Source organism: Acomys minous (genome assembly GCF_964271855.1).
Source record: "Acomys minous genome assembly, chromosome: 14".
Classification (NCBI taxonomy): domain Eukaryota; kingdom Metazoa; phylum Chordata; class Mammalia; order Rodentia; family Muridae; genus Acomys; species Acomys minous.
The window spans coordinates 111,495,537-111,510,502 of record NC_140496.1 but is presented as its reverse complement, the minus strand read 5'-3'; the positions used below and the strand labels follow the sequence as shown (position 1 = coordinate 111,510,502).

Sequence of the window (14,966 nt, the reverse complement as noted above, 5' to 3'; positions counted from 1 at the left end):
TGTGGTGGCCCTGGAGAACAAATGTGTTACCTCTCACTGTTACCACACGTCGTAACAGCAGTATCGCAGAGCTGTATTTGAGGACTTCGGCTACCATCACTAGGGCACTGACGGGACTTAAGGAAAGTCCCTTAGGAAGAGATGTCCCTCGGGAGAACACAATAAATTCTAAACCTACAATTTAAAAACTGAAATACTTGAAAGTAAATTACTGTCAATATATTATCTCCTGCATGAGGGAGGAGGGGAAAGGAAGAGTAGGAATGAAAAGGCCATTTCTAAACTTAGAAGCTTAAGGTCTTTAAAAATGTACTCTACCTAGTGTGCAATGAGTTTGAAAACACTTATTCATAAGTATTCAAAACACAGCGGAAGCTGTGGCTGGGGGAGCTCAGCCCATAGGTTGCACACTAATGTTCTATAGCTTCTCCCAGATTTATCGCCTCTGCAGAGCTTGGGTTTGCAAAGTTGGGGAGGTTTCCTGCCAAACTAAAGAATTAAACTATTTTTATGTAATTTTTAAAGTGACCATACAAGGAAATGGGTGTTACAATGGCACTTTCATTTATACTATAGTCTGACCTGTGCTGCCATCTCCCTCCTTCCCCGAACCGCCCCCCTTGGTTCCATGTCACATGGACTCTGTTATCCTATTTTCTCCGTCCCCCTTAAGATTTCTCATGGTCCCATACACATGCGCAAATATACACACACATATATTAAAATCTGTACGTGAGCGAAAACGTGCAGCACTTGTGTTCCTCTCTGCCCCCCCAAACCTGGCCTCAGGCATCAGGAGGAAGAAGAACTCTTATTCCCTCAAAGCACAGACACTGCCCCTAAGTGCACTCATAATAAGCTAACTAAAGGACACAACTGCCTGAACTGAAGAGCCTGGCACCTGTAGTGCTTGCACAGTGTATATCCAAGGGCATGGGGAGGGGAAACATGCTGCTGTTTTGAACATTTTTCACCCATCCCTATTTAGTGCATCCCAGATCAAGCATATATTTTTCATGGATTAAAAGCCAACTATAGTCTTTCTATTCTGTAAACAGTAAATGATAATTTCATGAAAGTCTTTTAAGATACTTTTGAAAATGCCACCAAATTTAAAAAAAAAAACACTTAACACAAAGATTAAGATTATTCATTAATCTGTTGGTACTTCTGCTGAACTTGAAATTTTAAGAGTTTTTATGAACTAGAATGTTGACATATAAGTCAGACTTAAGTTATAGGATATTGATATTTTCTATTCATTCATTCATTCATTCATTTATCATTTATTTGCCGCCTTTCCAAAAAGCATTCAAGTCAACTTTCTATGATGTTTTTAATGGTTCATGTGCTTTTTTTGGATGTGTTCTACTGTACTGAGCTCAGCTATTGTCTTGAAATGTTATGTTACTGGGGAAAGGATAACATTATAACGGAATGTCAGTTTAAAACTCTATTTTTATTGCCTACATTAATGATAGAATGATAAATATTGCCATTTGGGGAAAACAAAGGCGGAGAAACACTGAGAACCCACTTTGTGTGTTACCACAGAGCACTTTAAGGATGTTTTTTCTAGAAGCTCATAAACCTAAGTGGACACATTTAGGAGGTGTATGAGACAGACAGGAGACCAGGGTTCACGAGTCACACAGACATATCAATGTGCTTTACTGTCATACCCCTGGCACCCAGCACAGCAGTAGAAAGAATTGAAATCTGACTCTACCTGGTAACCAGTGTTTGTCCATTCTATGGTAAAGTTTTTTCACAATTTGTAACACCTGACATTTTCATACGTAACTCATAATAGCTGCTACATCCTTCCTCAGATAATACTCCTTATTACCCAAACAGCCATAAAGTTCATGATATGGATTAAAAAAAATTAAAAAGGGAAATAAATGGACACATGGCCCCATCATCCTGTGGGCACCACAGGTGAAGTGTCTCGGGTTATCAGTGATCACCACTTGCTTTGTCAGGTTTATCTGCACTTCCTGACAGTTCAGTCTCACCAGAATGTGCTTGGTGACATGACTACCACAGACTCCCAGCATCACGTGATAGCCATGCCGTCAGCTGCAAGGTCAAAGCCAAGGAGTCACTTACTCAATGCCAATTTTCCTGATGAAAGCAAATCAAGATCTAGGCTATACCTCAGGCTAGCTTGTGCCTATGATTCCTATCTATTCTGCTATGTTTATTACTGGCTCCTTTTCCCTCCAGTAACAGTCATCCAACATTCTTATTATGAAAGAAAATCCCAGCACCCTGCAAATGCACACAGTCCTCACAGGCAGAGGCTAAAATATTAAAACAATGTTAGTATCAATGAGGGGTGATGTCCCATCTCTTTTACATGCTAGCACGGTCTTTAAAAGCCATAACCATGGAGATTCTTTCTCACAGTATATTTGCTTTTGCCATAAATATCTCTTCTCAAAGGCTTGCTGGAATACTAATACAGAAACAATTTCACTTAAAAACACTTTGGGGAGATTATTTCTCTAGCGGTTACTGTTTTTGTTTTTGTTGTTAGTTTTTATTTATTGACTTGTATGTTTGCTCCAGTTTTGGCATTTTGTTTTGTTTTGTTTGTTTTGTTTTGCTTTGTTTTGTTTTGCTTTGTACAAGGTCTCAGTATGTAGCCCAGGCTGGCTCAAACTTGTGATTTTCCAGCTTCAGTCCCCCTTCTGAGTGCTAAAACTATAGGAGTGTGCCACCATGCTGCTTGGGACAAATTATCTTTAATATTTTCTTAAAGCTTTGGAAATTTCCTTTGCATACCATGTGTTAATTTTCTAATAAAATACACCCTTGCATCATCAAAGATGTCACAAGAACTCAGCAAAGTGTCAAAATCTAATGCCACTTGTATATTTTCTCAAGCAAGATGGCATCACATATAATCTCACAAGCAGGCTGCACACCATTAATTAGCAGATAAATGGGGCTGCTGGTTCAGCTATGCTCATTTTCTTGGGCTAATGCTATTCACACATATATGCTTAAAGAATATGCATTTATTTGGACACATCACACAAGTATATGTACAAATATACTCAGACATCTGGAGAGAGATTCACATTGATTAAAAATCACTTCTTTTCCTAGACATTTGTCACCATCCCTAGTTCTCGGACTCCTCAGCACTAAGTCGACCAATGACCACAGCAGACTTGGCAGCCAATTTCTTAAGCTATTGTCCTTGTGGAAATGTTTGCTTCTGCAATAATTCACACTGGCCATTTCCTCTGTTATCTAAGAGCTAAGTCCTGTGCACTGTGTGTTTCCTTGGCTGGTTATGTGAGCTGGGGTACGTCAGGCCCCTTCCTGGCCTGTAGAGTCCTAGAGTCCTAAGGCTTTAGTGTGCCCTCTCTGAAACAAACCTTTGTAACAAGAGCTAGGCAACAGTACGTACCTCACTTTAAGAAAAAATGTGAGCATACTAAATATTTTTACTTTTCAGTCATCCTCTTTCACTACTCAACATCAATAAGTTATTTCTGTGGCCTTTCTGTTTCTCCAGGCTTTAGTGCCTCACTTAGGAAAAATCAAATAGTAGCTCATTCTTGAAATTAATAAGGAAATCACTTTCAGGAAGTTCCATTAATTTTCTTTAGTGAAAAAGAATCTTGTTAACTGATCCTGAATGTTTCTGTTCCTGTGTCCCCTGTAATATGAAAGAATTAGTGGGGTAGTTAATTCTAGTTTTTAAAAAGAGACAAAGACTTTATAAGCATTTGAAGAAGCTGCGTTATGGTGTCAGGGTTTTGGTAGAATGGAGCTGCACCTTTGTTGTGGGCCAAGAAGAGCTGTAGCATTCTGAATAGCTCTCAGCGCAATTCAAGAGAGGGCTAGTCATTTCTGGGCAGGTACGAAAATGCATAGGAGAAAATACGTAAACACTGGGGTTGACATGAACAGTGAAAGGAAACCTGTGCTGGATTCTGTCTGCCTCTCAAGAGTGCGTCTTACACAGAGACAGCCAGTGACAGCTTGCATTATCCCTTCCAGGCAGAGGACCCACACCAAAGAGATGAAGATACTGAAAATCCGAAAAGAAAACACTTTATCAGTCACTCCTGAGTGCATGAATACCTTTCAGCTACTTAATCTTTGTACTCAGATTTGCCATATCTTAATATCTAGAAAAGTAGTGTGTGAGCACATGTGAACATATTAGTCTAGAAATAGTAAAGACTAGAAATCTATTTCAAACATACATCAGGTCACTACCTCACTATTTTCAAACATGTTTTTCATGTTTGGTTCTCTTCATTCGACTTTTTAAACACAATGTCACTCTTAACACAAGAGTTTACATTGGAAAACATCTCTTTTTTTTTTTTTTTTTTTTTTATCTTTTTGTCTCTCCTGATGGGCTTACAGAAACAGAATTTGCACAGCCAAAGCCAAAAGTGAACTTTGCACTGTGAACTTTTGATTATGTCCACTAAAGGGGCTGTGAGACAGTCTCACTGTGAACTCTATTAATTTCTCTGTATTTTCTGGCAGTTCATTAAAAACATGCTCGTGGTCAGAATAGAGACAAGGTCTTTTTAAAGAGACCATAGCTGGGCTATTCAGGGCAGCCAGATGAGGGCTGGCAAGCAGCTCTCTGTGACGCTTATGAAAGCAGAAACCCAGCCCACCAGGGCTGAAGGACCCACCCACAGAGAACCAGCAGGCACTAACCAGGCGCTGCTACCAGGCATTCTTCAGACAGCCATGGGCAGCAACTAACTCACACAGGGATTCCCAATAAAGCAAGCAGAACTCATGCATCCTGTAGGTTAGTGGGAAGGAGGATTTTGTACACATGCCCACACTGTTTGTACAACCAGCTACCTCTCCAGTAGAAGCTATGGGTCTCACCTTCCTGATGGTATATGACTGCTTAATGTTAATCTATCTAGAGTATGGATCATCTAAAAATATCTAACATCAGTACTTATAAAGACAGGGGTATTCCTATTTGCTAAAAAAAAAAAAAAAAAAAAAAAACCAACCAAGCAAGAAAAATGAGGCTTTTAAAACTTCTAAGGATTTTAATATATAAGTGAATAACTGGGTTTAGTAACCGGAACGGTCCTGGCTTTACTTGACCGTGATTCCAGCAGCTGTCTGTTGATAACGCATAGCACCAAACACCATCACATGGTGCTGATCCTCCCGAGGGTTAGTGGAAAGTGCACCCTTACAAAACCATATCTAAGTCCAAAAATTGCATGTTAGGGGATGGCTTGGAATATTGCACATTCCAGTCTGAATTGCATGGTTTCAATTTATATTATAAATGGTAAGATCAAACTAAAGAGGCAAACTAAGCAAGCATTAAAATGCTGTGGGTGTTTTTAAAACATTGACTAATTTTATTCTGATTATCTTTATTTAGGTACTGTAGAGAATCTAAACTTTAAAATTCAGTAAACTCTGAGGTGCTTATTTTTTTAATTGTATTTCTCATTGTTTCCAAAATAGCTGTCAGTTTAGAATTCCTACTCAGTAAATAGCGTATAATAGTGTTTCCAGTTAGGGTATATGTTTTCTATAATCAAATAAAATTAATTTTACCATAATTGTTAGGGACTCTTTTCAGAAAACTATCGTAAACATCACTAAAGAATGCCATACCATTTTCGCAATAGACCCCGTCCCAGCAAAGCAACACTTTAGACAATGGACAAGAAGATGCCTCTCCTAGTGGCCAATGGGATCCTTACCCACGTGGGAGGCGGGATGTACCTCCGGACACCATTACTAAAAAGGTAATCAATTTCAAGTTGACACAAACCATGAACCTCACACATCCATCGTAATATGTAGTCTCTATCTTGTGTCTTAACATCATTTCTAACTTCATGGTAAATTCAGGTTAAGTATTCTGCCACTCAAGGGCTTCTGGTCAACCATCAATGCACTGAAAAGGGATGGTGCTCATTTAGCAACAGTTGTAGGTAAACAGCCTTTCCCATCTTCAGACTCGCCGTTTCTAAGACGTGCTTTGAAGTGCAAGTTGTGTCACATATACTCCAACAGTGCACATGATCAACTTCCACAAAATTATATTTACCATTAAAAGGGGTGAGTGGCCACATATAATGTTGTTACAGGGCCAACGAGATGCCTCTGCCTCGGCATGGAAAAGTGCTTGCTCTCAAGCCTGGCTACCTGATTTTGGTCCCCAAACCCACTTAACAGAGTGAGAACCAATTCCCACAAGTTGCCCTCTGACTTCCACACATGCTTTGTGGCTCGCATATGACCACATACGCACATACATGTGCACATACAAATCAATCTGTAAATAAACACAAAGAAAGTGTTTAAAACCTGTGTCTGACATTCAAGGTCATGTAACATTTACCAGAAAACTGGGAAGATTGAGATGTCTGTCTGCGGGAACGTGTGTGAATTCTACTGTTTGCACAAAGGAATATTCTACAGAACCGAACAATGAGTGAATATGGTTATGATCGTGGGTAAAGGCCCTAAAAGTATATCCAGTAAATACTGAGCAGGAGGACCAGATCTGTGCATTTTTGTTAGCACATGGTAAGCACTGTGCTTAGAGTTCTGCATACTTTACGGAGAGCACTGGGCTAGACCCTTCCGCCAGGTGTGGTTCTGGTGCTACAGTGTTGGGGATCCAGTGATGTCACATTATAACTACACTTCACCGACATTGTAACCTTGGTGATTGGCCTCTGATGAGTTGGTGAGCTGTTGCCTTGCAGACACCACTCATGCCTTAGGCAACACTTGAGCAGCACAATGTACTGTGAAGGCTGTAGGCTGTGACCATTCCTAGGAAGGACACCATTTGGGGAGGAAATAAAGCGAGCTAAGGGCAGGGCCATGGTAACCACGTCACTGGAAAAATAGCTGGAAGTTGAATCGTGTGGGCTGTATCCTGTAGGAAATAAAAGAGGGAAATATTGGAGTATTTTCAAAGGGAAACGGCATGATCCAGTGTTTATTTAAGCAGATCTCTGACAGATTTTCAGAGAACACACTACAAAGGAGAGAGTTTAGAACCAAAGAACCAAGAGCTTCTCTGACTATTCGGAAGAGAAAAGATGGAAGCATAGTTTGTAGAGAAAACGGCTTACATGCAGTACAAACCTGTCAGGTAGATCGAGGAGTGCCTTGTGGAATCCCCTTCATGTATTCAGCAGGCAAAGTGGAATTGGGGTAAATTAAATGTAATCTTTTTTTAGGGGTGTCTGTTCTGTTACATTCCCTAGGAAATCAATACAGCAATGTTTTTATTTCTGTGCTAAGAAAATAAAAATGAGTGTTAGGGCTAGAGAGATGGGTCCGCAGATAAGAGCATGTCCTAACTATTCTCACAAAGGACCTGAGTTCAGTTCCCAGCAACTGCCTGTACCTCTAGCTCTAGGAAGACCCAACACCTCTGCCCACTGTGGGCCCCTGCCCACGTACATGCACGAGCCCACACAGAGACACACATCCTCATGGATATAATTTAAATAATCAAACAAACATCTTTAAAAGATGGACTTACTGTTTATTATTACTGTGTAATTAGCATGAGGTGGCAAGATGCTGGGGAAGACAAATGGACACGTAACGGACAGAGATGAGAGAAAAAGGAGGGAGCGGGAAAGCGGCATAGCTGCTTGTAAGCAAGAATTCTATAAGGCCCCAAAATCCCATGAAAATGAGACTCTACAGAGGCAGCTCCACGGTAACACCCACGTCAGGAAGACAGTTTTGAAGAAGTAATAATTTCCCTTTTTATTGATCCATTTCAAATATTTGTTTTGATAACCAAAAAAAATTTGGATGATATAACCCCACTGATTGCTTTTAATGTTAACTGGACTGTGTAAAACTTTTAAAGGCTTACTCTCTCTGTTATGTAACTACAACTATTCTGGGAAGTGACCGTGGCGTGGCTAGGCGCTGCTGAAAACATAAATCATGAAACCGCTCTGAAGAAGTGACAGATGAATAGCAGGTGTTTGATGTGACAGTCACTGCCCTGTGTTCTTACGCGATGCAGCACTATTCTTTTTACTTTCTTTCTTTCTTTCTTTCTTTTTTTTTTTTTTATCACTCTTCTTAGCACAGCACATTCCTTTATTTCCTGATGCCAGTGCGGCCATGCGGTGGCCACGAAGTCAGGAAGCCCTCTTTATCCCCTGCTGACTCTGAATTCATCCCGGTAATAGAAATCAAAGCCCAAAATTACCTATTAGCTATTAAGTCAGAGGTAGAAAATAAACTCATCACAGGTTAAAGCAATGGAAATTCACTGTCAGTCTTTGGCACAGGTGTCCCACAAGGCGACGAATTGCTCTTCTTCAGAAGTTTGAGATAAATCAATCACATTCGCATCATCTCTGCCTTTGAGAAAAATCTAGAAGCAAAAATGCAAAATTAATCCAACACCACAGAAATGTCCGTGGCTGACTGTGTAGCCAGAAGACCTAGATAGCACAGCAACAGTTGGTCAAGGGTTATTGCAAAAGAGAAAATTTAACTTGTTGGCATGTGGTTATTAGCCCTCTAACCCCACCAGGTCTGTGTTCTTAAAAGCATTAGGACAGAAAGAAATGACTCGGAGCCTTTATCACTGTTGCTAGTGTCTCCTGTCTCTTCTCTGTATTGGGAGACTTGTCAGAGTAACATTAGAAAACACTACAGGTTGAAATGAACAGGCACACACTGACTTTTGCCACATGCCACTCTCACAGAATCTTCGTTGTTTTCCACTTAGGTTAATAACTTCTAGTACCAATGCTGTATCCTGTGTGTTGATGTTTAATCATAGAACAGTGTGCTGATGGATATTCAATAAAACAGAGGTGACTTGACCCACATCGCCCAGCTGCCACCCTGTGGCATGGGGCATCAAAAGAGACGTCCTTACCTCATCTTTCATCTGTTACTAGAGACCAAGTGGTGTGTCACCTGCCTCTAACTAAAACCTGCCAGATCAGCAAGACCAGTGAATGCCCCTCACACTGCAGACATGCCACCAAGCTCTGTGAGACAGTAATCTAGGGCCCAGGTGTGCGGAGTAGGTTTGGCCACCAAATACAAATTAAAAGGGACATTCTTCTCAGCATTAGCTCTTACGGAGTTGTCACAGTCATGCATATGTTTAGGTCAGGCACCACAGGAAAGTTCTTGAAAGTCTCGTGTCGTCTTCACAGCTTCATGCGATGACAACCTGACTGTATGGGACTGACAAACAAGGCACTAGAACCAAGTGTTGCCTGAGCATGTGCTGTGCTCACGCCTGTTTTCCTGTCGGTGTCTACTCACTGTGCTTTGTGATAGTTAAATAAGGAATGTACTTTGAGCATACTCACCCATGCCTTCCACAACCCCCCTCCCTTTCCCAAGAGCCCCCGTGGGCCCTACACACTTTTGTTTCCATTTTCATACCATATACACATCCATGATTTCATGATCTGTATAAAATCTAGAAACCAAAAATGAGAGAAAACATTCCTACAAAAAAGCATAAGTTTGTTCATCATGGCTGAAAAAGGAATCCTCTTCCCACCTCCCCCCGCCTCCCCTTTACCCAGCCCCCTGTTGTTGAATACCTGGGCTGGCCCATGACTCGGGTGTTATAAATAGTGCTGACAGAAGCTTTGATGTTCAAGAGTCTCAGTGATATGTCTGCTTGGAACTCTTCATTGTTAGCACTCTGGGGTGAGAGCTGGGTCATATGACAGGCCTATTTTCCGTTTTCTTAGTAAACCTCCATACTGATTTCACAGTGGCAGAACTGGTTTAGATTCCCAGCAGGATGTACAGGGGACCCCTTTGTCTACATCCTCACTGGCATGTGATGGTGTTGTTCTTAGTGGTTGTTACTTGCACTTCCCTGAGGGGTGGTTAGGGTCTCGTCTGCTGAGAATTGCCTCCTCATCTCACTAGTTCCTTCATTGACTTGGTGATTTGGTTTCTTGTTATTTAGGTCTCATGTGTGTTCTTTAAGTATCCTAGATATTATATCAGAAGGATAGCCAGTGAAGTTGTTTCTTCCTCATCCTCTAGCCTGTCTCTTCACTCACTTGTTTCCTTTGTGGTGTAGAATACTTTGTTTTGTTAAATCTCATTTCTCAATTTTTGGTGTTATTTCGTGAGCCACTGGTGTCATTGGGGGGGGGGGGGGAGTCTCTGCTTATGCCCAGCATCTCTGAGTTATTAGTCTTAAGCTCTTTGCTTCGCTGATTTCCTCTGCTGTCACTGCAGGGGGCTGTCCATGTCTCTGTCTACCAGAATTTGGTGTTGTGATTCTCCTCTTCGCTGTGCGTTAGCTGTGTCCCACAGACCCTACTATATTATATTTTCATGTACAGTATTCAGTGCACTGTCTGACCTGCCCTGGCCTTTCTCATTGGGCCTACACTGTTTAGAAATATGTTGCGGTGTTTGGGGAGTGTCCTTCCATCCTTCTGATAGGGGCACATAGTATAAGGGAATTGTGGTTGGAGACCGCCTTCGGGGTGACTTCAGTCAACTTGTTGAGAGTTGTTTTGCAGTTCAGGTCATGGCGTAGACAGATTGGGAGGATGCTGGACATGACAATGTCTAGACATGGTCAGTGCTCCCATGTATTTTTTTATTCTTAATAATTTTCAGTCTCTATTTTTCTATTAGTCATTTAGAAATGGATATTACAGCTATCTAGTCTTCTTCTCTTCAATATTTTTTGTCTTCCATAGCTGCACCTCTGTTGTCTGATTATATATAAGATGGCTACAGTTTTTTATGAACTACCTTCTTTCAAAATATAAAATCCCAATCTGTCTTTGATACAGTCATTTTTCTTTTCCTTTAATTAGCATTTACACAATGTAACTTTGTATATCAGTTTTTCTCTGCCTGTATCGTGGTATTTAAAGTAAGAATTGGGTGGCCGAGAAGACTGGCCAGTTGATAGTCTTGCCTTACAAAGGCTTAGAGGATCAGAGTTCGGATCAGAGCACAGGTGAAAAGCTGGAAACAGCAGGTGCGACTTGTAATCCTGGCGCTGAGAAGGCAGCTAGAAACAGATCCCTGGGTTTTGCTGGCAAGCCATGCTCAGTCAGTGAACTCAGGTTCAGTAAGAGAACATTTCAAAAAAATAGAGTGGAGAGCAACTGAAAAACACTCCCAACACCAACCCCTGTCCTTCACATGCGCATGTGCATATATACCCACATGCGCATACTCACAGCATGTTGATAGAGACACGCACGTGCACTATACATGCACATACAAAAACAGTAATAAATTAAGAATTGATGCATCAAAGTTTTAATTTTAATTTTTTTTTTTTTTTACTTTTGATTGTGGGTTTTGTTGCTTCTGGGTTTTTTCCCCTGCTTCTTGTTGAATGTCTCCTAGAATTTAATTTTCATTTATTAATTATATTTTTAGTGTGGCCCTTTATATAGCTTTTGTAGTGCTGCTCCTGAGGTGTACACACACACACACACAGAGAGAGAGAGAGGTGGGGGGGTTGCAGAGAGACGGGAGAGAGATTACAGATCTACTGGTGGCGAGATTTAGTGGCTAAAGCTACGTGGACCTGACCTCCCTCCCACTTCACGCTCTCCCCTGCCTTGTGTGTAGCAGACTCCTCATGTGTCTGGCCTACATGTGTCTGCACATAGCCACACAAAGTAGTGTCATAATTTTATTCTGATCCTAAATGAAAGTTCACAAATTTAAGGGAAGAAAAGTCGACTTATCCACTGGCTGATCTGTTGGCAATGTTTTTTCCTCCCTTCCTCTGTTTCTGTCTCCTTCCTGCTGGTGAGCTGCCTTATGATACTATTTTAAGAGAGTCCTTAGAACAACAAATTCCCCTCATCTGAGACTGTTCTGATTTCCTGTTCATTGCTGAAGAATGTTTGGACAGTTAGAGGATTTAGGCTGACAGTTAATTCTTTCCAGCACTTGAAAATTATGTAATTTCCTTCTGTCATTCATCGCTTCTGGTGAGACATCTGTTGACATTCAAATTGTTTTTCCTTGTAGAGAAGGTGTCGTCTTTTTCTCTAGTTGCTTTGAAGGTTTTATTTGCTTTTAGCTTTTAGTCATTAAATTAGGCTGTGTCTACACACACACACACCTTGTTTTCTATGCTTCCTGAACCTGTCAAGTCTTGTCAGTTACCAAATTTCTAGGATTGGTGAGGGGATTATATTTTTTTAAGATTTATTTTTTTAATTATGTCTGTGTGCAGTGCCCACGTAGACCAGGAGAGGGCATCCAATCCCCTGGAGCTGGAGTTCCAGGATGTGGACGCTGGGGGCATCTCCCAGCCCCTGGGCAGTTTCTTCTGGTTTTAGCTCCATCCCCCTTCTCCTGTCATTCTGACAGCATGATTGCTAAAACACTGTGTCATCCCACAGTGTTTGAGACTTTCCTCATATTTTTCCAGCGTGCTCTCCCTCTGTTACTCAGAGAGGATGATTTCTGTTGTCCCAGTTCCCAGCTCTCTTTGGTCTCTTGCTAGGATTCTCCATCACCTGGGCTTTCTATGTCACCCGCCATGCTCTTCAGCTCTAAAATCCCCATGTCCTTCTTTCTGCCTCTCTCTGTTCACTGAGCCTTTATCCTTCTTTGCCGATGCTTTTATTACCCATGTGTATTGGGTGTATACCGTCAGCCAACTCTGTTATGGAATGTGTATGCTTTTCTCCAGCCTCCCCTTTGAAAGCCCCCAAACTATCAAGTCCTCTGTTTCTTCTTGTCATTCCAAACATGTCACACTGTCTTTGCAGAATCCTTTGTGTTTGCATTCCCCATACAGTGACAGGCAACGCGCACATGGCTTACTTCCCTCAAACAACCCCCTTGCTTGAACAATCCCAGCTGCTGACATATGTGTTCCCGTCGATGTGTTGTACTTCATTGTCAGCGTCCTCGTCACCTTCATGAAGCTTCTGTGTTTCCTGTCCTCGAACCACATCCATCCCTCTAAAGCGTCTTGTCGTTTGTGTTTGTTTGATTTACACAACAAGGTGTTTGTTCTTTGACACCCACTGCCCACAGCCCAGGAGAGTGGACGGGCAGGCAGAATCGCATGCGGAGTGATTGCTTGCTCCCTCCATACACACAACCTGAGAACACGAGCTTTATCAACTCATAGTAACAGGAAGATTGCTGCTAAGTGCAACAGCACCACCCTGCCGCTTACCTGTAAGCTTGAAGCCCCAAACAGAGCATCTGAGACCCAGCAGGCCTAATCCGAGCTGCCAAGGACCTGCCTGTGCACACCAGCCAGACCCTGTGGTTCCTCTGCGTGGTTCCCTTGCCGTCCTCAGTTGAGCTGGTGATGGGGACCAGGCTGCAGTGTAAGGCCATAGTCAAGAGGATGACCTTTGATAGACGGCTTTGCCAAATCCTTGTTTGACAGTTCCCAGTTACATGAATTACTTGGGGACGTTGTATACTGTTGAACAACCTTAGTTTCCTCTTCAGTAAAATTGTATAATAATGATAACAACAATAATGATGGTGATGATAATCACCTCTTAGTGTGGTTGTGAAAACTCAAGGATGTGAGATGTCTTGGGACCTTCAATCCTCAGTACCACGTTTGCCTGATAACCATTGTTTATTAATTGATTTGCTGCACCACTCACTGAGTAAAGTAAGTAAGATATGCTTCGTGTCGTCAAACATTCAAAACCAGGAGCAGGGGGATGGCTTGGTTGGTAAAGTGCCCACATAGGCAGGAGAGTCTGAGTCCAGATCTCCAGCACCTACCCAAAAAATCCAATTATAATGGATGATTGTAAGCCCAGAACTGGGGAGACAGAGGCTGACAGCTCCTGGAGCTAACATAACCAGCTCAATGTGCTTCAGGTTAAGTGAGAGAACCATTAAGAAAGACACTCAGTGTCAACCTCTGGCCTCCAGATGGACATCCACACATGTACATGTGCACACACTCATGAACATGTACACACACCACAGAAAAACAATTCAAGTATCTATATAGTCCTGAGTTCAAACTGGCCTGGCAGAGGAAAAAATACATCAGGAAAAAAAAAAGAAGAGGAAGAAACAAAAAGTAAGCCCAAAGTTAAGAGTTCTGGAGAATAGAGAAGTCTGTTTCACCTTTCAACCGAGCCATTTCCAAATTAATCAGAAGAGTGGCTTTCAAGCAGACATTATTGATTTTCTCATGCAGAGTACATATTAAGGTGCTGAAGCTGCCAAATCTTTTACCAAGTGAAGGTGGGAACCAGGTAGGAATGCAGAAATCAGCCCCAGTCGGCCTTCCTCCTCTGGCCGTTCGGCTCATTCTCTCTGATCTGTAGCTGCCCTTGCCCAGTGTAGTCGTTCAGCAGAGAACAGCTCAGAATAGACCCCTAGCTTTACTGAGCTTCCATCCACCAAGCAAGAAAATGAAAAGCTTGTGGCAACAGAGATGAGATGAACTTCACATAAGGACTTCCAGTTTCCTGGGCTGGCAGGAAAGTGACAAGGTTTCTGGAAGGTTCCTAAGAGTAAAGATGAGCCTTGGTATAAGGATTTGCCTTTGGAGTTATGCTAGCCGGGTACAGGAGATCACACTGAGGTCACTGTCATGTGGGTAACAGCACCTTTCACTGGTACAGGCCAAAACCCCCACCCCCTTCCCTCCAATTCCCTATGGCGGAAATATCTTTAATGCTCATGAAGTTAGAAAATGGGTTCATAATGCCAAGACAGCTAATTGGACACCTAAAATAGAATCCAGAGGTTGTTTGTTTTGCATTGCACATTGCCAATTAATAAATTAGAGTGTTCTCTCTCTCTCTTCTCTCTCTCTCTCTCTCTCTCTCTCTCTCTCTCTCTCTCTCTCTCTCTCTCTCTCTCTAATTACCTCTCGTTTGGAATCCAGGAACACACGTCCCTCTAGATGGTGTTCCATGTTCACTACGGGTTTCTTTATTTTTAACAGAAGGAAGCACACACCTCTCCCGTCCCAC

The 14,966-nt window shown here is 41.9% G+C and overlaps 1 protein-coding gene across 14 annotated transcripts in view; it reads left to right on the top strand.

The window, feature by feature from the left end:
* The window catches only part of LRRC7 (leucine rich repeat containing 7), a 474,653-nt gene that overhangs the window by 417,470 nt on the left and 42,217 nt on the right, over window positions 1-14,966 (top strand). For 10 of the 14 annotated variants that reach the window (XM_084757040.1, XM_084757046.1, XM_084757052.1 and 7 more), the window contains one exon: window positions 5,655-5,774. The exons of 3 other annotated variants lie outside the window; for them this stretch is intronic. In XM_084757040.1, coding sequence (XP_084613166.1) covers window positions 5,655-5,774 — 120 coding nt within the window. One more of the 14 variants, XM_084757044.1, reaches the window with a different exon arrangement.